Source organism: Jaculus jaculus, chromosome 10 (genome assembly GCF_020740685.1).
Source record: "Jaculus jaculus isolate mJacJac1 chromosome 10, mJacJac1.mat.Y.cur, whole genome shotgun sequence".
NCBI lineage: Eukaryota > Metazoa > Chordata > Mammalia > Rodentia > Dipodidae > Jaculus > Jaculus jaculus.
Genome location: NC_059111.1, coordinates 23,922,934 through 23,948,683, shown reverse-complemented (window position 1 = coordinate 23,948,683; position 25,750 = coordinate 23,922,934). Strand labels below are relative to the sequence as shown.

The window sequence follows — 25,750 nt, the reverse complement described above, 5'->3', positions numbered from 1 at the left end:
CGGCGGGCCGGCGCGATGCGGCTGGGCCCGAGGCCCGCGGCGCTGGGGCCGCTGTCGCCGCTGCTGCTGCTACTGCTGCTGGGCGCCGCCGTGGCCGTGGCCGGCGCGGGCAAGGCCGAGGAGCTGCACTACCCGCAGGGCGAGCACCGCGCCGACTACGACCGCGAGGCGCTGCTGGGCGTCCAGGTGAGGATGCTGGGCCAGGCCCGAGGCGGGGAGGGCCCGGTTCCGTACAGCCGCCGCCTCGGGCTTTGTCCCAGGAACAAAGGTGGTGGTGGGGTGACCAGATGAGGCCTGGCCGTGGGGGCTGGACTGGGCTCCACTCGCGTTTTGGGGGACCTCCCTCACCGAACCCCCCCCCCCCCCCACACACACACCGAGGCCTGTGGCTAGCTTCGCAAAAAGACCTGGATGCTTTTTCTTCTGACCAGAGGGGTGGGATTCCCCGAGAGTGGTCGGGGGGCGTCTTGGAATGTGGGCATCTTCTCGAAAACCGTTCAGCAAGGGAAGTCATGTGCTAGCCTTATTTTCTTCCACCATTATGCCCCACTGGTGTGGTAACGCTTGGTCGTTCCTGTGTATCGTTTCCCTCCCCATAGGAAGACGTCGATGAGTATGCTAAACTTGACCACGACGAACAGCAAAGACGACTGCAGGCCATCATAAAGAAAATCGACTCGGACTCCGATGGCTTTCTCACTGAAAGTAAGGACCCGACTTAGCACGACCACCAACAATGGAGAAATCCCTTTGTAGGAGATGAATGGACCTTTCAAGCCAGGGGTCTCAGGTTGAATGTAGGTTGCTAGCGTTCCATAGGCTAGAGGTTCTGTGACGTGGACGGTAGTAGGTCTTGTACCTGGAAGGGTGCTTAATTAAAACTCATTGCTTTCTCTAGTAATATAAACATCGTTGACCCAATGGGATAAGTGCAAGTCATGCCTTGAGATACCCTCCTCCTCACCACCCTTTTGTTAAGAGTATGATTCATTTTAGAGATTTGTTTATTTATTTTGGTTTTTCAAGGTAGGGTCTCACTCTGTCTAGCTCAGGCTGACGTGGAATTCACTATGTAGTTTCAGGGTGGCCTCGAACTCACTGCAGTCCTCCTACCTCTGCTTCCAGATTGCTGGGATTAAAGGTATGCGCCACCACACCTGGCCATTTTAGAGCAATTTGCTGAAAACCTTAACACGTTACCTGATGGAGTGTTCCTGTGATATGTGGAATTTTAAGAATCTGCATATTATTATAAGCAAGTAGGAAAAAAACAGTTACATGCGAATTAGGTTTATTGTAACATAACGAGTTATAGGAGCTGGCAGGGGCCTTAGAATCATTTTATCCACCTCTCTGTAGAGATGGAGAAACTGAAGTTCGGAATGGTAAACCATTTTTCAAATAAATGGCAAAGCCAGGACTAGATCTAGGTTATCTTAGTCTTAATTCCGTTTTTAATGTCCTGAGTTAACAAAAAGTGCCTTTAGTTAAGTTGCTAGGCAAAAAATGGAGTTCATAGACCATTTGAAGAATGTCCTAAATCAGTTGCTATGCAATTTCCCTCCCCCTTAAGTGAATTCTATCAATATTCCTCCTCCAAATTGATCCTCAAACAGTTCAGAAGTTTATTACTTCTGAGCTTAAGTTCACTGTTTCCCTATAACTCATTGAAATGTTGCTCAGTATATATAAACCAAGAAGTTACTGGGGGGGGAGAATTACAGACTGGTAAGGTTAAGATGTGCTGTGAAGGTATGCACACATTGGTGTCCTCAGGAATATTAAGGTTGTGTCTTTGCTACTTAAAACAGTGATGAAACCTGTAAACTTTCAGTCAATTTAAAGATAGGTCATCTTTGGTTTTGTCTGGAATAGACAAAGGTTGCATGTGATTGCATTCGAAAGTTGGCACTGGTCAGTTTCTAGATATGTTCAAATAGTCATAATCTTGGTAAATGTGAGAAAACAAAAGCTTGGGAAGGTAAAGAACCTTTGTAGCAAAACCAAAACATAAATCCATGTTTTTTTTTTCTTTTGTTATTACATTTTTTTGGTTTTTCGAGGTAGGGTTTTTCTTTAGCCCAGGCTGACCTGGAATTCACTATGTAGTCTGAGGGTGGCCTTGAACTCACAGCAATCCTCCTACCTGTGCTTCACAAGTGCTGGGACTAAAGGCCTGTGCCACCACGCCTGGTTTATGTTTCTTTCTTTTTTAATATTTTATTTATTTATTTGCAAGCAGGGCCTGTAGCCACTGCAAGTGAACCCCAGATGCATGTGCCACTTTGTGCATCTGGCTTTATGTGGGCATTGGAGGATCCAGCCCAGGTTATTAAGTTTTGCAGGCAAACACCTTAACCACTGAGCCATTTCTCCAAGCCCATGAATCCATGTTTCTTATTTCTTTATTTTTAATTTAATTTTTATTTATTTATTTATTTATTTGAGAGCAACACAGAGAGAGAGAGAATGGGCTTGCCAGGGTTCCAGCCACTGTAAAGGAACTCCAGATGCATGCGACCCCTTGTGCATCTGGCTAATGTGGGTCCTGGGGAATCGAGCCTTGAACCAGGGTCCTTAGGCTTCACAGGCAATTACGTAACCACTAAGCCATCTCTCCAGCCCAAATCCATGTCTCTGACTCCAGTTTCATTGTGTTGTTTACAGCCACAAAGCATTTCTTTAAAATCACCTTTTCTACATGAGTACTCTTTTTTTTTTTTAATTTTTTTTTTAAATTATTTATTTATTTATTTGAGAGCGACAGACACAGAGAGAAAGACAGATAGAGGGAGAGAGAGAGAATGGGCGCGCCAGGGCTTCCAGCCTCTGCAAACGAACTCCAGACGTGTGCACCCCCTTGTGCATCTGGCTAATGTGGGACCTGGGGAACTGAGCCTCGAACCGGGGTCCTTAGGCTTCACAGGCAAGCGCTTAACCGCTAAGCCATCTCTCCAGCCCTCTACATGAGTACTCTTAAGAGAACTTTAGTAATTTGCATTTTGAGGCCAAGATTGGATTCAGGTATTTGAACAGGCAGCGACTCTTAAGCTGGTCCCAATGAATGACCTGTGCCTTTAGTCCCAGCTACTTGGGAGGTTGAGGCAAGAGGATAGTTTGGAGCCAAGGAGTTAAGATAAGCCTGAGCAGCATGGAGAGACCTGTATCTTAAAAAAAAAAAAAAAAGTACTGGGGGTTCTTTTTTTTTTTTCCTAAGGTAGGGTTTTACTCTAGCTCAGGCTGACCTGGAATTATACTTTGTAGTCTCAGGGTGGCCTTGAACTCACTCTCCTAACTCTGCCTCCCAAGTGCTGGGATTAAAAACTTGCTCCATCCCGTCCGGCTGTGTGAACGAAGTGGAAGTTTAGGCTATAGAAGCCAGTCATGGATTTGAATGTGAACTCTGCTGTTTGTGAACTCTATGAAGGCTTTCTGAACCTCAGTTTTCCTAACTGAAATAATGATGATTATAATTGCCGTGTTCTGAATTTAGTGACAACATAGAGGAGCTGGTTTTAGCAGTTGCTTAGTACATGGTTGTGTAATAATTATTAGGGTTTCAGGAGGAAGCAATCATCTTTGAATTCAAGTCAACCTGAGCTCCAAGTACATGACTTTAAACCTAATAGTAAACTACTTTAAACCAAGTGGTATATACGCATGCTTTTGCAAATATTCATTATTCCCTGACCACCCATTTTCTCTACTGCAGCATAGTGATTACCTCTATGAAGAAACTTTTTTTTTAATTAATTTATTTCACGCACACAGAAAGAGAATGGGTGTGCCAGGGCCTCCACCACTGCAAATGAGCTCTAGACGCAGCATGTGCCATCATGTGCGTCTGGCTTACATGGGTTCTGGGGAATTAGTCCTTAGGCATCATAGGCAAGTGCCTTAACCACTAAGCCATCTATCTCTCCAGCCATCTATGAAGAAGTTTTAAAAAGTTGATCTGAAAGTGAGCATTTGAGCATTTGGAATTTAGAAACTTTTCCCCCAGTGGCTTTGGGTACCAAGGCAACACGATAGCTAGTGCAAGAATGGCTTGTTTCAGTCAGGACTGTGTTACAATGGCCTCCAGGTGGCTTTTGTATGTTTAAGAGAAAGTAACAGTATTTCTCTAATTTTAGTCACTTGAATACTCAGTCAGAATTTAAGCCTGTGTATTTATTGTCTGTTATTGCCTTGATATGTCTTGAATCATCAAAGCACAGTGGCACACGCCTATAAAAAGTCCCAGCTCTTAGAAGTCAGAGACAAAAGGATTATAACTTTGAGGTCAGCCTAGGCTACATAGCAAGACCCTATGTCAAACAATTAACAAAACACAAAGTATTTAAAAATATATGTGTGAGATTTTATACATATAGCCATTCAACTCATGAAATTAAAGGGAAACTTTATATTCTTTTCATAAGTGAAAAACCATTTTGGGCTGGGATGAGATGGCTTGGCAGTTAAAGCACTGCCTGGTTTGATTTCCGTAGGACCCACATAACGCCAGACACACAAGGTGTATGCATATGCCTGGAGTTTGTTTGTAGTGGCTAAAGGCCCTGGTGTGCCCATTCTCTCTACCTGACTCTTTCTCTATCTCTTTCAAATAAATAAATAAAATATTTAAATTTTTTTGAAAAACCATTTTTTTGTAATACATGTAAGTAGGTATCTATAAGTATTTGTCATTCTGAAGAAATTGGAGGTAGTTGGGAAAAATTATCTCTAGTTTTTTTTGGATAACTTTTTTTGAAAAGTACTGTTTTGGCATCTTGTTAATTTAGTCAAGAAATACTTATTGGGGCAGCAGGGTGTGGTGGCGCAGACCTTTAATCCCAGCATTTGGGAGGCAGAGGTAGGAAGACCAAGGCTACCCTGAGATTACATAGGTCAGCCTGTACTAGAGGGAGACCCTACCTCAAAAAACCAGTATTAATAAATAAATAAATACTTAATGGGGCCGGGCATGGTTGTACATTCATTTAATTCCAGCACTTAAGAGGCCAAAGTAGGAGGATCACTGTGAGTTTGAGGCCACCCTGAGATTACACAGTGAATTCCAGGTCAGACCCTATCTCAACAAACTCAAAAAAAATTACTTAATGGGCCAGGCACTTCTTAAGCATTTAATGTACATCATTGGAAATGGGGGGAAAAGTCCCAAACTTTGTGCTTATGGGGCTTACATTCCAGATCACATGTGACGGTATCTTTGGATACCGTCTAGCTCTCTTCACCCCTGGCCTTATTTTCATCAATGCTATTAGATCGGTTTTTACAAACGTGGACATTACACTTTGAGAAGGTTTAGAAATCTTCACTCGGATCAGAATTCTTGTTGACATTCATTGTGTTCCTGGAAATTCCCATAGGTGAACTCAGTCAGTGGATTCAGATGTCTTTCAAGCATTATGCTATGCAAGAAGCAAAACAGCAGTTTGTGGAGTATGATAAAAACGGTGATGGCATTGTGACATGGGATGAATACAACATCCAGATGTATGACCGCGTGATTGATTTTGATGAGAACACGGCTCTGGACGATGCAGAGGAGGAGTCCTTCAGGCAGGTGAGTGAGCACAAGCTGTCCCTGTGGATCAGGCCGCGCCCTTTACCTCCTGCTTGGGTGCTCCTGGACTGGCGGGCCTTGTTCACGAGGCAACTGTCCATTCCACTTGAGCAGTCATTTTGACGCTTTCCTTTCCAGCCGGGTTTAGGACTCTTAATGCTGGGCCTCAATTATCCTTGCACCTGCTTTGCCCAGCTGCATCACTCATCTGTCCTCGTTTCCAGAGTTGCGTATTGTGTGTCTTACTGATAATAATTTGGATTTTATTTTTTAACATCAGCTCTAAAGCATATTTACTAAGATAGAGCTACTCCCATCTTTAAAAAGGTTTTATAAAGTAACTTTTTTGTTTTGTTTTGTTTTTTTGAGGTAGAGTCTCACTCTAGCCCAGGCTGACATGGAATTTGTTCTTTAGTTCCAGGCTAGCCTCGAACTCACAGCAATCTTCCTACCTCAGCCTCCCTAGTGCTGTCATTAAAGGTGTGCACCACCACACCCAGCAAAAATTTTTAACTATAAAATAAATACATTTCCCATGTTCTCCATTTTTTAAAATATCTTGTTTTTATTTATTTGAGAGGGAGAAATAGGCAGAGAGAGAGAGAGAGAATGGGGGCGCCAGGACCTCTAGCCACTGCAAATGATCTCCAGACGTGTGTGCCCCCTTGTGCATCTGGCTACTGTGGGTCCTGGGGAATCGAACCTGAGTCCTTTGGCTTTGCAGGCAAGTGCCTTAACTGCTAAGCAATCTCTCCAGCCCTCCATGTTAACCATTTTTTTGAAAAAGTATTTTTTTTTATTTATTTAAGAGAGTGGGCGTGCCAGGGCTTCTAGCCACTGCAAATGAACTCCAGATGCATGCACTCCCTTGATCATCTGGCTTATGTGGGTCCTAGGGAATCAAATCAGGGTCCTTAGGCTTCGTAGGCAAAAGCCTTAACCACTAAGCCATTTCCCCAGTCCCCATGTTAACCATTTTTAAGAACACAGTTCAGGGGCTGGAGGGATGGTCTAGCTGTTAAGGCAATTGCCTGCAAAGCCAAAGGACTCAGGTTCGATTCCCCAGGACCCACAGTAGCCAGATGCACAAGGGGGTGCATGCATCTAGAGTTCATTTGCAGTAGCTGGGGACCCTGGTGCGCCCATTCATTCTTTCTCCCTCTTTCTCTGTCAAATAAATAAATAAGAATAAAAGGTTTTTTAAAAAAGAGTACAATTCAGAACTGTTAAGTACATTCAGCTTGTTGTATAGAGAATCTCTCAGACTGTTTACATCTTGTAAAACTGAACTCTGTACCCACTATATTCATTAAACAGTAACTCCATTTCCATCCCCGCCACCATTCTACTTTGTCTCTGAATTTGTCTACTCCCATAACCTCGTCTAAATAGAACCATTTAAGTTTGTCTTTTTGTGACTGGTTTATTTCACTTCAACAGAATATCCTCAAGGTTTTCCGTATTGAGGTATTTGTCAGAATTTTGGCCTAGAGAGGATATAGAATATTCTTGTGTGTGTGTGTGTGTGCGCGCGCGTGCACGCATGCCATATTTTGTGTATCTACTTAGGTTATTTTAAACTTTCAAATGCTGTGAAAAGTCCTGTGATTGTGGTGTACAGATATCTTTATAAAATATTGTATGTGTGTGTGTGTACTCAAACATGCCCATCTTATTTGAGGCAAGGTCTTTTGCCTTTACAATCAAGTCTGGCCTACCAGTGGCTTCACATGGATGCTGGGGAATTGAATCCAGGCCAGTAGGCTTTACAAGCAAGCATCTTTATCTTCTAATACCTCTAATCTCTCATTTAGATGCTGCTTTCAATGTTTTGGGTGCATACCCAGAAATAAGATTGTTGGATTTTTTTTTTTTTTTTGAGGCACCTAGGTACTGCTTTCCATCGTGCTACATTATGTGTAGTAACTAATTTTTGAAGATTGACATTATCTATTTGTATGCTCTTGTATAATATGTTTTAATTTATCAAAGCAAATAGGCTGCAAATAGAAGTGAGAAAGCAGGGTTTGTTTTTTTTTTTTTTTTTTTTTTTTGCGGGGACAGGGAGGTTCCAAGGTAGGGTCTCACTCTAGCCCAGGCTGACCTGAAATTCACTGTGTAGTCTCAGGGTGGCCTCGAACTCACAGCGATCCTCCTACCTCTGCCTCCCGAGTGCTGGGATTAAAGGCGTGTGCCACCATGTCCGGCTGAGAAAGAAGTTTTTACTTGGGTTTTTGTAAGAACTTTTTTTTTTTTTTTAATTTTTAATTTATTTATTTGAGAGCAACAGACACAGAGAGAAAGACAGGTAGAGGGAGAGAGAGAGAATGGGCGCACCAGGGCTTCCAGCCTCTGCAAACGAACTCCAGACGCGTGCGCCCTCTTGTGCATCTGGCTAACGTGGGTCCTGGGGAACCGAGCCTCGAACCGGGGTCCTTAGGCTTCACAGGCAAGCGCTTAACCGCTAAGCCATCTCTCCAGCCCAGAACTTTTCAAGACTTCTAGGAAGTCTGTTAAACTGAAAGTCTATCACAACAATACTTTTTAGCTTGAGCAATTGATATTGATAACTTAAATATTTTTTAAAATATGGGAAAGAATGAAAAGAAAATCAAATACCTTGCTGCAAACTATATGTCCCAAGACATCAGTCAAGGTGCTTAGGAAACATTTGAGCCTTTGGTTCTTTATTTTTATGTGTACCTCTTTTTTTTGTGGTAGGGTTTCTCTCTAGCTCAGACTGACCTGGAACTTGCTATGTCTCAGGGTGGCCTTGAACTAAACTCATGGTGATCCTCCTACCTCTGCCTCCTGAGTGCTGGAATTAAAGGTGTTCACCACCACGCCCAGCTGTACCTCTTAATTTTTGTGATGCCCATCATTTTCTATTACATACTACTGATTTTAGAACTGTATTGGACACTTGAACTGTATAGGCCACCACTAACTGACTTGGTTGTTTCTCTGATAACAGTTATTCATTGCTATCCAAATTCCACCAGTGTGCACATTAAGGGCTGCTGCCTCCAAGCCAGTCGGCCTGGCTTCACGTCTAGCACTACCACCTAACAGTTGTGCAGCTTTGAGTAAGTCACCACCCCTCCCTATACCTCAATTTCCTCATCTTTAAAAATGGAAATTATCTCCACTTAATTTAAGGATAATAATGGCATGGAAAAAAGTAATAAAGGGTAGCAAGCCAGGCATGGGTAATCCCAGCACTTGGGAGGCAGAAGTATTGCCATGAGTTTGAGGCCAGCCTGTGCTATAGTAAAACCAGGCTTTGAAACATAAACAAATAAAAGTAGCAGTTGGACTGGTTAAGTGTTTCTGTTTTGATGTGAAAGTATTATTAAAGAAGTATGCACTTGAGAGACAGAGGCAGGAGGATCTCAAGTATGAAATCCTAGGCTATTACTTAAAGACTGTCTCACAAACCAAAGAAATGTATAAGTAACATAAATTTATATTTAATCGATTTTCTAAAATTGTTTAAGCATTTATTAACTACATCAGCTTTACATTAGTTAAGAGTTAATTTCCAGGAAGGAGTTGTATTTTGTTTTCCTTTTCCTTACTCAGATCTCCAGTAGACTAGAGAGGAACCTGAATCTCTTCATCCTGGGTAGTGCTAAAGAGAAAACAAATGGTGCTTAGATTTGAGATTCATTTGCCTACCAAGTATTCTCTGATCTTTAAACATTATTAGAATTCTGCAACTTTTCTAAAACCACACACCATGGTATTCTGTGTGATTTCCATGACTTCCCTGCCATGGAGCAACAGAAATTAAATACACTGTTTTAAAAACTTAATAGATGGTAATATTAATTACTGATGCATCAAAAGAAAGCATATGTGTATGTGTTTCTGTAGTCTTGGGAAAGAATTTTATAAGGTGGCGGTGTTGAAATTAATATCTCATTTTTTAAAAAAGTTTTCATTTTTTGAGAGAGAGAGGGAAGTGAGAAAGGGGAAGAGAGGGCCTTTCAGCGGCTGTGGATGAACGCCAGATGCGTGCGCCCCCTTGTGTGCATGTGTGACATTGCATACTTGTGTCACTTTTGAGCCTAGCTATATATGAGACCTGGAGATTTGAGCAAGCATTTTTAGGCTTCACAGGCAAGTGCCTTAATCACTAAGCCATCTCTCCAGCCCAATATCTTTATTTTGAAGAGGTACATTACTCAACAACATATAAAGTGTTAATGGTTCTTCTAAAGAGATACCCTTTTTTCCCAACTTTTATCAAGATTTTATTTATTTGCAAGCAGATAGAGGGTTAGGGCGTGCCAGGACCGCTTGTCACTACAAGCTAGCCCCAGATGAATGCGCCACTTTGTGCATCTGGCTTTATGTGGGTACTGGGGAATTGGACCCTGGGGCCCTCAGGCTTTATATAAATAACAAGTGCCTTTAGCCACTGAGCCATCTCCTTAGCCCAAAAATGTCTTGTTTTAATGCTACATTTCCCTTGGGGCTGGAGGGATGGCTTAGCCCTTAATTTAGTACTTTTTTTGTTTTTGTTTTTTGAGGTAGGGTCTCGCTCTGGTCCAGGCTGACCTGGAATTAACTCTGTCATCTCAGGGTGGCCTCGAACTCATGGTGAGTCTCCTACCTCTGCCTCCCAAGTGCTGGGATTAAAGGCGTGCGCCACCACACCCAGCTTTAATTTAGTACTTTTAAGTAGGATAATTAACCTTTGAGTAGCTGCCTGGCAAAAGATGAGTACTCTTTTAAATTGAATGCCTAATATTATGCCTAACATAAGCAGCATTTGTTTATAAGATACATCCTTCATGTGGCTGATCATGACTCTTAAGACCTGGACTTTTATTCTAAGATTGTAGATGATATATTTTCTCACGTAAAATAACTAGTCTACCAAAAGATGGCAGTTTTGTTCCTCATAAGTTTCTATCCCAATATAAAAATAAATGATTAATGTACTTTCCTTTTTATTGCAGATGTAGTAGTTTGTCCTTTATTAGAACAAGGTTCTATATATATACTATAAAGTATACCATATATATATATATATATATATATATATATATATATATATATATATGGTGTATATATATATATATATATATATATATATATATATATGAGACTGTGGCTAGAGAAATGGCTTAGCGGTTAAACCTTGCCTGTGAAGCCTAAGGACCCTGGTTTGAGGCTCACTTCCCCAATTCCCACATAAGCCAGATGCACAAGGTGGTGCATGCCATCTGGAGTTTGTTTGTAGTGGTTGGAGGCCCTGGTGTGCCCATTCTCTCTTTCTCTGTCTATTGCTCTCAAATAAAAATGAACAATTTTTTTTTAAAAAGTAAAGACTGTTGAATTGTGTGAAATTTACCTTATAACCTTAATCACAATTTTATCACTTAACAATGTTGTCCATTAGCTTCTTTAATATGAGGAACTTTTTATTTTTTTGAGAGCCCAAATCTTGCTGTATAGGCCACAGTGATCTTCCTGTCTCATCTTCCCGAGTACTGGGGTTAAAGGTGGGCCACCACTCCCTGCAGTATACAGCATTAAATTGCATTCAAATGACCATGAAAGTGGTGGTGGGGGGATGCTTTCCTTTGATATTTCCTCCTTCCTTCCTCCCCCTTGTCCTTTCCTCATTCCCTCCCCCCAGCTTATTAAAAGAGAGCCTTTCTTTTTACATAGGCAAATTTAGCTCACTCTACTTAAACATGGACTTTTTGCTCTCAATTGAAGGGCTCTTTCATAAGAAAATCTAAGTGCTTGGTATTTTGAACAGTAGCTTATTCAGAGAAAACTTAACTCTACAGATCACCTCAAATCCTTGCTTGTCTACTTCTCCCCAAGTTAAATCTGAGCATAAAATGAAATTATTTGTCCTGCAATATTTATGAAACACAAAAGCTGCTATTTGAAGCCAGGTTGATGGTATATAACTTTAATTCCAGCACTTGGATGGCTAAGGGATCACCATGAGTTCAAGGCCAGTCTGGGCCACAGAGTGAGTGAGTCCCAGATTATCCTGGGCTAGTGTGAGACTCTTCCTCGAAAACAAACCGAAAAAGCTACTGTTTGGGGAAAAAAATAATTTTTCAGTGATAATGGAGTCTAGGTGCTTTAGACAGATTCTTTAGAGAAGGAACTAAGCCGTGGTGTCAAAGAACTAATTTTTTTTTAACTTTTTTTTTTTTTTTTTTTGGTTTTTCGAGGTAGGGTCTCACTCTGGTCCAGGCTGACCTGGAATTAACTCTGTAGTCTCAGGGTGGCCTTGAACTCACGGCAATCCTCCTACCTCTGCCTCCCGAGTGCTGGGATTAAAGGTGTGCGCCACCACGCCCGGCAAAGAACTAATTTTGATAAATGACTTCCACATAACCTATTCTGGGGAAAAAAAAAAAATCTTCATTCCCCCCCCCAGGTACGGTCTTACCCATAGCTCAGGCTGACCTGGAATTCACATTGTAGTCTCAGGGTGGCCTTGAACTCACAGCCGTCCTCCTACCTCTGCTGGGATTAAAGGACTGCTACCATACCCAGCTCTTGCTTTTTATTTACATTACTTAAGAACTCAAAGAAAAATCTGAAATTATTTTTTTAAACAATGTACTTTATTACTGCAGTTTTTTAGAATGGATGGCTATTTTTGGAAATTCTTAAAATAGAAAATATGTAAGATAAGTGGCATAGCACCGTTGACTTTTAAGGCTATTGGTTACTAATGTAGCACTGAAAGTTTTATCAAGTAGTCTTCTCCCTAATAGCTGCTGAATTATTTCTCTACTTGAACACACACAAAAAAGGGGCAAGGGGACCTCAAGGTCAGGACCTAGTGTGACTTTTTTTTAATTCATAACATCTTTATTTTATTTTAGAGGTAGGGTCTCATTCTAGCCTAAGCTGACCTGGAATTCACTATGTAGTTTCAGGTGTCCCTGAACTCATGAGGATCTTCCTACCTCTGTCTCCAGAGTGCTGGGATCAAAGGCGTGTGCCACCACGCCTGGTTTAAAGGTTTTTTTCTTTTCTTTTTTTTTGTGAGGTAGGGTCTTACTCTCACCCAGGGTGGCTGGTTCTCACTCTGTAGTCCCAGACAGACCTATATAATTATCAGTATAAAGATCCCACCAAGGACAGGCTCCCAAATATTAGGTACTTGTACTAATAATATGAGGGTTTCTTTACAAGGGAACAGTTTTCTGAAATATGCTGCCTCTATTTGGGCGGGGGCCATTTCTAGGTATGGTTTCGCTTTAACCCAGGTTGACCTGGAATTCATTACGCAGTCTCAGGGTAACCTTGAACTCACTGGGATCCTCCTACCTCTGCCTCCCAAGTGCTGGGATTAAAGGCATGTGCCACCACTCCCTGCTACATGTTGATATTTTTGAAAAACAATTTAGAGGACAAGAAACTGTAAAATCTCTACGAAGATTTAATTTAGGGCTGGAGAGATGGGTCAGCGGTTAAAGGCATTTGCTTGCAAAGCTTGAAGGCCTGGATTCAATTCCCTGGTACCTATGAAAAGCCAGGTGCTCACTGTGGCGCATATTCTGGAGTTCATTTGCAGTGGCACTAAAGCCCTGATGTGCCTATTCTCATTCATTCATTCTGTGTGTGTGTGTGTGTCCACTTCCAAATAAATAAAATTATTTAAATAAAAAATTTAATTTATTGTCTGACTTTATTGGGGATATTTCAGAATTACTAGGAAATAGTAGTATAGAAAGAACAGAGGAGATAATAAATTTAATACAAGCTGTGTTTGTGGCTTTTGTAGAATATATAATCTCAGTTTTTATATCAAGAATAGAGTAATGTGGGCCGGGCCTGGTGGCTCACACCTTTAATCCCAGCACTTGAGGCAGGGGTAGGAGGATTGCCTTGAGTTCGAGGCCAGCCTGGGACTACATAGTGAATTCCAGGTCAGCCTGGGCCAGCGTGAGACCCTACCTCGACAAACCAAAATAAACAAACAAACAAAAAAGAATAATGTATTTTATTTACTCATTTGTTTTTTGAGACAGGATCTTGCTATTTTATAGCACAGGTTTGCCTTAAAATTGTGATCCTCCTGCCTTAGCCTCCAGACTGCCAGGATTGTAAGTGTGTGCCACACTCTGGCTAACGTTATGTAATATAGTCAGTGCTTCAGGTGTTAAGTGATTAGATCAGGGTTTGACCACAGATTTTCTGTGTCGATGTTGCCTTTAATGGGTGTTTTCTATTATTTGGTCAACCTACCTTAAGAAGGATGTTGTGAAGAGAAATGGATAATGCATAACAATGCACTTTAAATCTCAAATAAAGTGTTTGTTTTTGTTTTGTTTTGTTTTGTTTTGTTTTGTTTTGTTTTGTTTTGTTTTGTGGTAGGGATTCACTCTAGCCCAGGCTGACCTGGAATTCAGTATGTAGTCTCAGGGTGGCCTCAAGGTCATGGCAATTCTCCTACCTCTGCTTCCCAAAAGCTGGGATTAAAGGCGTGCACCACCACGCCCACCTCTTCAGAGTATTTTTTAAATGATGATATGGTACTGATCCTTTTTTTTTTTTTTTTTTTTTTTTAAGCTTCATTTAAAGGACAAGAAGAGGTTTGAAAAAGCTAACCAGGATTCTGGTCCTGGATTGAGTCTTGAAGAATTTATTGCTTTTGAGCATCCTGAAGAAGTTGATTATATGACGGTAAGGAAGAAATTTATTAGGTCATTAAAATAAATTGTGTAACAGAATTTTGAGAGACAGGAATTCTGCCCACCTATGATTAGAATTGGCAGGAATGTTTCCAGTGGCAGTGAGCTGGCTGACTGGGAGGGAAGTGGTGAGGGATTTTTCTCATCTGCTTGTGTGTGTGTGTGTGTGTGTGCGCGCGCGCGCGCGCAGCAACTCTGCTCTGGCGACTTTCTGTCACACACGTCACCATCAAACCCTTTCTCTTCCTCTTGTTGCTCTCAGACTTTGGATTTTCAGCTTTGGTAACACTATGTAATACACTCTTTGTAGTTTACAACTTCACCTGTGAGAACTTTTGGTCTAAGGAAATGGGTCATATTTTGATACACTTTCATAGTGGAAGCATGTTGTGGATGCTAGTGATTCATTAGTAGTGTGCATGAGGCCTTGGGTTCAGTCCTTTGGCACCCCACAAATGCAAGTGATGGACTAATAGTACCAGCTCTTCAAAACTGATCTAGTGTGGTGGCACTTATCTTTAATCCCAGTGCTCAGGAGGCAGAGGTAGGAGGATGGCTGTGAGTTCTAGGCCAGCCTGGGACTCTACAAAAAAAATCCAAAACCTGAATTGTTGAATGTTACTTGTAATTAAACTAACATTGGTTGAGCCCCTACAGTGTCTTCAGCTTTTTGTAAAGCCTTATTTCCTATCATATTGGGGAATAAAGAATAATGTAATAAACTGCTCTAAAAGACCAAACATCTATACTGAGGTCTGTTGTATGATGTTTAGTGGGTTGTGGCCAGAATCTGCTGCCCTGAATAAGAAGTCAACAGCTACATTTTTCTTCATAGCTCAGTGGCAAGGAAGTTCCGTTAGTACCACTTCTCAGAACCCAGAGAAAGTCTAAAAGCTACAGAAGACGTGGCCTAGTTTAAGAACAGTGCTGGGTGTAATTCAAGTGCCAAAATTAAGCTGGGCCAAGCTAATTGAGTTCTAGAATGACAGACAGAAGACGCTGGACTTGACTTCTCAGAGAATAAGGAACAGGAAGAGAGCCAGTAAAAGCAATGAAATAATTCCATTATGTGAGGGAAGCCCTGGCAGGGTGATAAAGTAGATTTCAGCAACTTCTTGAAGAAACAAACAGGAATGGTGATTTACAAAATAAGTATTGAGTTGAGACACGTGACCATCTGGAGCTCATAGAACACATGAGAAGCATGAGCCTAGCATGCAGTCTCTCTCACAGCAGCTTCACTATTTCCTGTGCATGTCCTTTTCTCCCTGAAGGGAATAGATACTTGGTATAGGAAAAGGCAGGTACAAAGATCAAGTAAGTGATTTTACTTGGATTAAACTTAGAATGTCTGTTTTGATTTTGTGGTGCTGAGGATTGAGTATAGGGCCTCACACGTGCTAGGCGAGTGCTCTGCCACGAGCTGTATCCCCAGCCTTTGTAAGGTGTCCAGGTGGCCTTGAATGCACTCTAGTCCAGATAAGCCTTGAATTTGAAAGAAATTTTCATGCCTTAGCCTTCTGAGTAGTTGGGATTACTGGCCTGATTCACCAGGCCTAGCTTGACAAGATGTTTTCATTCAGATAGTTCCAAAAATTATTTTACCCTTATAGCATTATCAAAACAAGTCTGCTGTTTCCTGAGTATTGCTTGAATGAAGAAACACTCATTTTAATCAGAGATTCTTAACTTTTATTGGCTCATAGACATCCCCTTCCCTTAAGAATATTATGTTAAAAAAAAAAAAAAAGAGGAGCCGGGCGTGGTGGCTCACGCCTTTAATCCCAGCACTCGTGAGGCAGAGATAGGAGGATTGCCATGAGTTTGAGGCCATCCTGAGACTACATAGTGAGTTCCAGGTTAGCCTGGGTTAGAGTGAGACCCTACCTCATAAAACCAAAAAGAAAGAAAGAAAAGAAAAGTGGGTCTGTAGAGATGGCTCAGTGGTTAAGGCATTTGCCTGCAAAAGCCTAAGGACCCAGGCTTGATTCCCCAGTACCCACATAAACCAGATGCACAAAGTGGCACTCTAGAGTTTGTTTGCAGTGGCTAGAGGCCTGGGGCGACAGTTCTCTCTCAATCTGCCTCTTTCTTTCTCTCTCAAATAAATTTTAAAAAAACTATGGATCCTATCCCAGAAAAATTACATAAATTCATTAACCAAAATATCAGCTTATACTTTTAGAGGATTCTCAGATTCTTCTAAAACTAATCTTTGAATCCTTAGCTTAAGGCCTCTCATTTCTTTCTATGAAATCTAGCGATTTGATTTTTCAAAGACAGCGTGTATTTTTAAGTGCTGCTTCATAGATGCAATTCTTGGGTTTGCCATTATAGCTGGGGCACTAAGATCCAGACTGAGCATATCAGGTGGGCAGCAGGTGGTAAGGGAGGGAAGTAGTAGGGAGGCAGGAAGAAAAGAACAGGCTGGTAACTAAGGAGGGCAGCGAGGTCCTCAGCATACGGATGCATGGAAGACACGAAAGAGGACTGCGCAGAGGCTTGTTGGAGGTGGGAGCTAAGCAGAGGCTTAAAGACTGAAACAAGTCTAGGAGCTTACCTGCTGAGCTAGAAGAGAAGGATGAGAGGAGAGGCAAAGGAGAGAGAATTAAAGGTGAGGCTGCATGTGGGTTAGCCTGAGCATTTTAGAAGACATACCATATTCGGAAGAATAGTTTTTGCCAGGAGAATTGGGGGCAAGGGAGATTAGAGTAAGACTCAAGAGAAAGTAGAGGTGGGGATCTCACAAAACAACTGCGGAGGAAGTGGAGGCAGAGACGGTCTCATAAGCTGCAGGGAGGGCCCCTGAAATGCACAGAGTTAGTTTATGTGTCCTTTTCATATTTCTCTTACCATTTTGGGGGTTTATGGATGTGTAAGGAAGAGGAAAATGATGTGGGTGTGATGTACAGGGTGGGGATAGGCAAACAAGAAACGGGCACAAGAGATGGCAAGGTAATGTGGGAGGTTGTGGCATAACTGGTCAATGACAGGTGATTAAACTCAAAGGGTCTACCCTTTGGGTCAGGGTAAAGGATGGGTTCAGAAGGAGCCTTGGCAGGAGTGAGGGACAGATTTGGGTGTGTTGAGGGCAAGTTTAAGAGCAAAAGAAGGAAACACATTGACGTTTGGATGTGGGATGACACATTTCAGATCTGGAGGAAAAACAGTTCTGTGCAGAGATCTAAAGTAGGATTCTTGCAGTGCTGTTACTGGATTGAGAGCTAATCGAGTTGAAAGAGATGGGGCATTCAGAGGTGACTTTTATTTATTTATTTTTTCCATGTGTGCTTGTGTATGTGCTGTGCATGCACGTATGTGTGCCTTTGTGGTGCCCCATGAGCTTCTGCTGTCCCATGGTGGCCGGAGCTGAAAGTGAAGTGTCCCACTCCATTGCTCTGTCACCTCTTTGTGAGCTGCAGTTTCTTAGTGATACTGGAGCTTGCTGTTTTTCACAAGCCTGGGTCATCCCTTGGCCTCTGCTTCCCTTTGGCCACTGGTGTTACTGACAGGCATGTATGGCTATGCCCAGCTGTTCATGTGGGGCCTGGAGTTTCCACCTCTGGCAGTGTGTCAGGTCCTCTCAGGCCCTCATGCTTGTGCAAGAATCACATTTAACCACAGAGCAATCTCTAGCACAAAGTTGGCATTTTGAGAGGGAGGAGAATGTACGGAAAGTGGGAGCCTGCATGTAGTGCTGAAGTTATTTATGAGAGGAGAAGTCGAGTTCTTCACAATTTCAGGAGTGTAATGATGTTGAATTTAAGGCCACTTAGTGCTTCAGGGGTAATTCTTGCTTCTGAATTTCAATGTTAGAGATATTTTCCTGAAAGCATGGACAACAAAAATGATTATTTCTGAAGAAGTTTTGTAATAGGTTGATTTAGATTGTGGTAGGATTGAAATTTTTGTGACAATTTATCTTTCTTTTTAATAAATGTGCAAAAGGAATTCGTCATTCAAGAGGCTTTAGAAGAACATGACAAAAATGGTGATGGATTTGTTAGTTTAGAAGAGTTTCTTGGTGATTACAGGCGGGATCCAAGTAAGTTGCTGGGACATTGTGGAAGGAGGTGCGGGGCTGGGGTAGAACTAAAGAAGAAGGAAATGTAAAACAGCCCTGCTGACTGAGAGCCCTCCTTACTGAGAGCCCTCCTTGACAGCAAAACATGCTGAGAGGAGCCATGCTTGGCATCTCCTTCTCTGCTGAGTTAACTGAGTACAGTTTAGCGCAGGGATTTGTGGCTCGCTCACTTGTCTCCGTGCTCGTTTTACTCCCAAGTCTACTGTCAGGCACTGTTCTTCTCAACAGATATAATGCCATTATCAACTTGGGGGGGTGCACAAACAAAACCCTGTACCATTGCCTGAAGATCTTAAAAACAGGCATTCTGTAGACTGTAACTTAAGTGTTTGGAGTTGAGGGAAATTTCCTTTCTTTAAGCTGTTGTTTTTTGGGGGTGGGGGGTTCAAGGTAGGGTTTCACTGTAGCCCAGGCTGACCTGGATCTCACTCTGTAGTACCAGGCTGGCCTTGAACTCACAACGATACTCCTACCTGTGCCTCCTGAGTGCTGAGTTTAAAGACGTAAACCAAGCCCAATGAATATCACTTTAAATTTGCAAGTGGGATTGCTTTATAAAGCTGTGCAGGAGACTTAAATAATTACATGGTGAATATAAAAACATTTCCCTAAGACAGTTGGCAGTGTCTAGTGCTTGTGAAGCGCTGGGCTCTGTACCCTGGTATCACATAAACCAGCTGTGGCATAAGCCTACTTTCACTGGGGAGGTGGAAGCAGCAGGGTCAGAAGTTCAGGGCTACCCTCAGCTACCTCAGGAGTTTGAGACCAGCCTGGGCTAGAAACCCTGTCTCAATGAAAATTTGAAAAAATAACATTACTCAGGTTAAATTTGGGAAAACTAGAAATTGGTTATAAACAGTAACATTTAACAAAAGTACTAGTTTATGAAGTTGTGAGTTGTAGCTTATCTGTACTTATTTCAGGACTTTTCAGAGACGTAGTTCTGTTTCTTTGGGTTTCCTTTATGTAGTAAACTTTGAATCCACTTCCTTTATTCTAGGAGTATACCAAACTTCTTACTGGACACATGTGATATGCTTGTGTATCTTTATTTGTGTTTTTTATATTAAGCTGCAAGTGAAGATCCAGAATGGATACTTGTTGAGAAAGACAGATTCGTGAATGATTATGACAAAGATAATGATGGCAGGCTTGATCCCCAAGAGCTGTTATCGTGGGTAGTGCCCAATAATCAGGGTATTGCTCAAGAGGAGGTAAGTGTTGCAGAATAAATATTTCCTGTGCCCCCCCCCCCATAATTGCTGGTGCTGCTAATGGGAAAGGAAGTTCCAAATCTTAAGACAAAGAAAGAAGTAATGGAATTATTTAAGATTGATGTATTGTGTTTTCAATTAAATGATTTAACTGATACTGTCTGGGACACAAGAAAGTTATGGTTATATTTTAGGATACAGTAAAGACAATGACAGTTTGTACTTTACTTTTGGGGGCTCAAAGTGGATTATAATAATTTTGCGATATCCTGTGCTGGATTTATGCTGAGATAAGAACGCAGCATAAATTTAGAAAAGGGATAATGAGAGAAGCCTTAGAAAGACACAATTACAGTGTGGTGTCTTCTAAAGATTTAAAAAGTATTGAGTCGGCCTATGTGGTTCTGACAAACAAAATGTGAAGATGGTATTAAAAATACTCATACCAGACACCTTTTTGTTTGGTTTTGTTTTAAAGGCTCTTCATCTAATTGACGAAATGGATCTGAATGGTGACAAAAAGCTCTCTCAAGAAGAGATTCTGGAGAACCAGGACTTGTTTCTGACCAGTGAAGCCACGGATTATGGCCGGCAGCTCCATGATGACCATTTCTATCATGATGAGCTTTAACCCCCCAGTGTGTCCTGAGTGCAGAATGGGATCCTTTTATAATTTGTCACCAGCTTTACTTTTGTGATAAAATATTGATGTTGTCTTTTACACTCTAAAGTCTTACCACAGTCAAAATTATCTTAACGTAGGTTATAATTTTTGGCCTTCTAGAAGAAAAACAAAACAAAAACTTGATATTTCTTTCAAAACGTCTCAAAGCAGTAAAACATCAATATTGTGCCATAAGACCACAGTCTTTCCTAAATGTGCCATCTGTTTAGCACTGTGTTGTGGAATATTTTGAGTTGTATTTCCATACTTGAAATGGGGAGTTTAGACACGCCTGAACCATGTTATTTAAATAGTACGTGATGACGCTATCAGTTTCTGTTTTGTACCAAGTAGAGTTAACTTTGGGAGTGGCAGAAAGGACAGTGTTTTTAGGTTTAACATTTTGGTTTAAAACCTTTGCAGAAACCTTCAGAAGGACTAAACCTCACATGTTGGTGTTGAGAAGTTCTACTTAATTTTAAAATGGTTTCTATAAAGGCTTTTGTCGTATGGGATAGAACTTTATATTTTTGCATATGTATAGATAGTAATTATATTTAATGTATAACTATAGCATTATGGTGAGTGGAATTTGACATTGTTGAGAACTCTTTTCTTTTCTGACTCATTAAAAAATGAAGTGTCCTATCTTTTTATATATTTGTATGTTTTTTAATTTTCCAGAAAAACCTTGAATTTAGCACAGGTGCTCCTGATATATGGGTTTGCGATGCTAGTGATCATGCCCAGGGCCTCTAGGCAAGTGCTCTACCTCTAAACTAATCTTTTTGTTTTTTTTTTTTTTAGGTATGGTTTCACTCTAGTCCAAGCTGACTTGGAACCACTATGTAGTCTCAGGGTGGCTTTGAACTCACAGCAGTCCTCTTACCTCTGCCTCCTGTGTACTGGGATTAAAGGTGTATGCCACCACTCCCGGCTTTTCTCTAAACTAATCTTAAAATTACACAGATTTGAGACGTTAGATCCCCAGTACCTACTTAAGGCCGGAGGCACAGTGGTACGTAATTCCAATGTATCTACAGCAGTGGGAGGCAGAGCCAGGAGAGTTCTTGAAGCTTGTGGGCCAGCTAGACTGGCCTGCCCAGTGGCAAAAAATAAAAGAGAGACCCTGTCTCAAACACAAGGTAGAATGTGAGAATCAACATCCCAAGGGTGTCTCTGACCTTCACATGCATGCCATGGTACATATGTACCTACCTATCCATACCCACACAAATTAAAAAAAAATACATATGGGGCTGGATTGCTTAGTGGTTAAGGCGTTTGCCTGCAAAGCCAAAGGACCCAGGTTTGATTCTCCAGGATCCAAGTAAGCCAGATGCACAGGTGATACATGCATCTGGATTAGAGTTCAATTTTAGTTATATGGAAATTAAAACTATGTGTGCTGAGCATTTGTTCATACTGTAAATGGTCAATTTTGATCACATTCAGATTATCAAATTTGTTTTTGTTTTTTGTTTTTTCGAGGTAGGGTCTCACTCTGGTCCAGGCTGACCTGGAATTAACTCTGTAGTCTCAGGGTGGCCTTGAACTCACGGCGATCCTCCTACCTCTGCCTCCCGAGTGCTGGGATTAAAGGCGTGCGCCACCACGCCTGGCTTTTTAAAAATTTTTTTTGTTTTTGTTTTTTGTTTTTTCGAGGTAGGGTCTCACTCTGGTCCAGGCTGACCTGGAATTAACTCTGTAGTCTCAGGGTGGCCTTGAACTCACGGTTTTTAAAAATTTTTTTTGTTTTTGTTTTTGTTTTTGTTTTTTGTTTTTTCGAGGTAGGGTCTCACTCTGGTCCAGGCTGACCTGGAATTAACTCTGTAGTCTCAGGGTGGCCTTGAACTCACGGTATCAAATTTGGTGGGAGTGAAGAAAAGTGGGGTGAAAAATTCTTTCCATTTGGTGCCTACAGGTTTTTCTTTCTTTATATTTATTTGCAAGCAAAGGAAGAAAGGAGGAAAGAGGGAGGGAGGAAGGGAGGAAGGAAGGAAGGAAGGAAGGAAGGAAGGAAGGAAGGGAGGGAGGGAGGGAGGGAAGGAAGGGCATGCCAGGGCCTCTTGCCACTGCAAATGAACTCCAGACCCATGTGCCACTTTGTGCATCTGGCTTTATGTGGGTACTGGGGAATCAAGCCTGGACTGTCAGGTTTGCAAGCAAGTGCCTTTAATTGCTGAGCCATCTCTCTAGCCTGTTTTCCTTTTTCTGAATCTCTTTTACTTGTGGGTTAAAGGGTCAGCTAGGAATTTATTTATTTTTGTGGGGGGTGGGGCTAACGTCTCTCATACAGCATGCCCAGTCTTGTGGAAGTTTAACAAGTTCCTGGGAATGTTTGAGAAAACCTGATGCTTTTTCTGACAGAATTGGCTACAACTATATACGTCTACTACCCCATCTTTGCTGATACCAGGTGTGATTGCAAATTGTAAACATTCTTAATGATAGTTATCTCCTAATGTAACGCCTAAGATACATGGTTTTTATTTTGACTTAGAACACCTGCCTGGCTATAGAAGTTTACGAGCTACAGATCTACCATTATCACTTACGTTCACTGACAAGTAGAGAGATTTGGAGTAACCAGTATGATTACTAACATGTTAATAAACATTTTCGTATTAGATTCTCTGAAACTCATATTTCACAAATGTTAGAGTCTCAGATGGGGATTTTATTTCAGTCAATTCCCCAGAGCCCCTCTAAAGCCAGACACAAAAGGTGGTGCATATTCCTGGTGTTCATTTGCAGACAGAAGACCCTGGCACATCCATACCATCCCTACACACACACACATACGTGCAAATAAATAGATGAAAGAAACACCCCTAGTGAGCTAAATGTTGATATTGTTCATTCAGCCTGGGTGTCGTGCAAAGACACACAGTTTGGTAACATAATTAGTATTTACTAATATCTGTACTGTTCTCCTTCCTGGCATGAGGGAAACACTGCTTCTCAGACATCCTATAGGTAGGCAGTGACTAGTTCTTACCAGTTAAGTGTGAATGGAAGTAGTTGTCACTCCTAGACAAGGTCAGTACCGACCCTATTCCTCAACCCTGGCATTGTAGAGGAAGCTTGGTTGAAGTAGTGTAGCCACAAGATCAAAGTGTCATTAATTGCTCAGCGACCACATGAAGGCTGAATGGATCCACAGTGTACTTCATATAATCCATAAATAAACTTTTGTTACACTAGACCAGAGAGATGTGCGTGTTGATGCTTTTAACCATAGCAGAGCTGAACCTGTCCCTTCAAGCTTTCACGTTTTTATAAGCGTGCAGGAAAAAGAGCGTCTGCTTGAGTCTGTATCTCCTGGTAAAAAGGGAGGTTTACTCATGCATTTGCTGTGTGCACTTTGAGATGGTGATGCCCAGACTGGCCTTGAACTTGTGATCCTCCTGCTTCTGCCTCCTGAGTGCTAGGAAGATAGACCCTGCCATAACTCCTGGCCAGAAATGTTTTTCTTTTTATGGCTATAGCACCAGATTTTTTGATCATCACATTTTTTTTACAACCGATTTCAGTGAGTACCCCAATTATGGACCTCCAGAGAGCAGCTAAAAGGTCTCAATTTTTTTTTTTAAACTCAAATACAAAGAGAAGCACTGTAAACTACCTAGTTTGCCATATCATTAATTTCATATCAGTTAGTAGAGTACTCTCCTTGCCTGCTCAGAGACCTGGGTTCAGTCTCCAGCACCACATAAACCAGGCAGGGCGGTGCTCGCCTGCAAACTCTGGTGAGCGCCTCGACTCCCTAGCGAAGTCAGCCTGGAATATGAGACCCTTTCTAAAAAAAAAGGAGAGGCTGGGGAGACGGCTCAGTGACTAAAGCCACATGGGTACATGCATCTAATCCCAGTTCACCTTTGGCAATGGGAAGCAAAACCAGGAGAATCCCATAGCTTGCTGGCCAGCTGGGCTGACCTTCCCAGTGGCAAAAGCGAGAGGCCCTGTCCCAGAAGGTGGGAAGAGATGACTGACACCTTGAGGTTGTCCTCTGGCCTCCACACACGTGACATGCCATGTGTGTGCACCCTCCAGCACACACATGCCTGCGTACATATACACACAAATAATTTAAAGTGTGAGGAAGCCACCAGGGTTCTATAGAGAACTACTTCAAAGTAGTTGCAAGGGGTTGTAAAAATGTGACAGTTTACTTATTTATTCCGATAGAGTCTCACGATGTAGCCCAGGCTGGTTTGGATCTTGCAATGTACACGAGGCCAGCTGGGATCTTACTAGCAGACAGGCTGGCTTGTAGCTTTCTTTGTAGCCCAGGCTGGCCTGGACCTTGCTATGTAGACCAGATTGGCCTCAAGCTTACAGTGAAGTTTCTGCCCGAACCTCCTGAGTATTACAGATATGTGTTACTATGCCACCCTTCTCATGGCTTTTATTTGCAGTCTTTTTGTACATTAAAAAAAAGTGTTAGGCTGGAGAGATGGCTTAGTGGTTAAGGTGTTTGCCTGCTAAGCAAAAGGATCCCAGTTCCATTTCTCCAGGACCCCCCGTAAGCCAGATGCACAAGGGGATGCATGTGTTTGGAGTTCCTTTGCAGTGGCTGGAGGCCCTGGCGTGTCCATTCTCTCCCTTTCAAATCAATCAATAAAATATGTTTTTAAAAAAATGAGTCTTTTTGTCCTGTTATCTACAAAGATATTTTTCTTCTTTTCTCACATCAGGTTTCTTGAACAAAAGGCATGCTATGTAGCTGGGCATGGTGGCGCGCACCTTTAATCCCAGCACTCGGGAGGCAGAGTTAGGAGGATCGTCGTGAGTTCGAGGCCACCCTGAAACTACATAGTGATTTCCAGGTCAGCTTGGGCTAGAGTGAGACCCTACCTCGAAAAACAAAAAAAAAAAAACAAAAAAAAAAAGGCATGCTACGTAACTGAACCATTTGTTTTCTTTAGTACCATGTTGAAGGGATGGTCCCATTCCAATGTCACACTAAGGTCTTTTTTGCGTGTCAACTGCTGGCCTATGTATCTGAATTCATGCTTTGTTGTTTCACCTACAGCATGCTTGTGATATGCTCTGGGCAAGTACCCTGTAAGGAAAAACTTGATTAAAGTTAATTATAGCCTGCCTTTGTGGTGGTAAGGAAAGGAAGCTTAAAACCAAGCTATTCGCAGTTATTTTACTTACTGTCACACCCACAGTCTTCAGTCGGTTCCTTCAGCCCTTCCAGTTTATAATCCCAGACAGCCAACGGAACTCTAAACCTGCCAAACCAAAACAGCAATTACTGGGAGCCTAGAGAGGAAAGACGGGCGATTTGTGTTAATGTTCTCCTTCCGCCACCCTGAGACCGTGAGCTGCATGTGGTTTATAAGATTTCACATGGCAACAAGAAAAGGCATGAGATGAGCTAGACATCAGTGTATATCGTCCTACATTAAAGTTGAAGAAAACGCGGGAGTTAAGCTGGAGGGCTGTACTGTGGACTTAACTGTGTGATTAGCACGTCATGGATGTTGAATGAATTTATAATGAAAGGTTACAGAGTGTGAGGGA

The 25,750-nt window shown here is 41.9% G+C and overlaps 1 protein-coding gene across 1 annotated transcript; it reads left to right on the top strand.

Moving 5' to 3' along the window:
* On the top strand, positions 1 to 20,871 carry Rcn2 (reticulocalbin 2). Its single transcript, XM_004660423.3, has 7 exons — positions 1 to 186; positions 600 to 705; positions 5,373 to 5,569; positions 14,132 to 14,245; positions 18,202 to 18,298; positions 19,409 to 19,551; positions 20,030 to 20,871. Exons 1-7 carry the CDS (start codon positions 16 to 18, stop codon positions 20,180 to 20,182), a joined length of 981 nt encoding a protein of 326 aa, XP_004660480.1. The 5' UTR covers positions 1 to 15; the 3' UTR covers positions 20,183 to 20,871.
* Positions 20,872 to 25,750: the final 4,879 nt, after the last annotated feature.

What these genes read in the sequence shown, in the direction of transcription:
- Rcn2 (XM_004660423.3), top strand. Translation starts at nt 16, where the DNA reads ATGCGGCTGGGCCCGAGGCCCGCGGCGCTGGGGCCGCTGTCGCCGCTG. An exon ending in AAGAAGTTGATTATATGACG is followed by an intron (nt 14,246 to 18,201) that starts GTAAGGAAGAAA and finishes AATGTGCAAAAG; the next exon opens with GAATTCGTCATTCAAGAGGC. An exon ending in TGATTACAGGCGGGATCCAA is followed by an intron (nt 18,299 to 19,408) that starts GTAAGTTGCTGG and finishes TTTTATATTAAG; the next exon opens with CTGCAAGTGAAGATCCAGAA.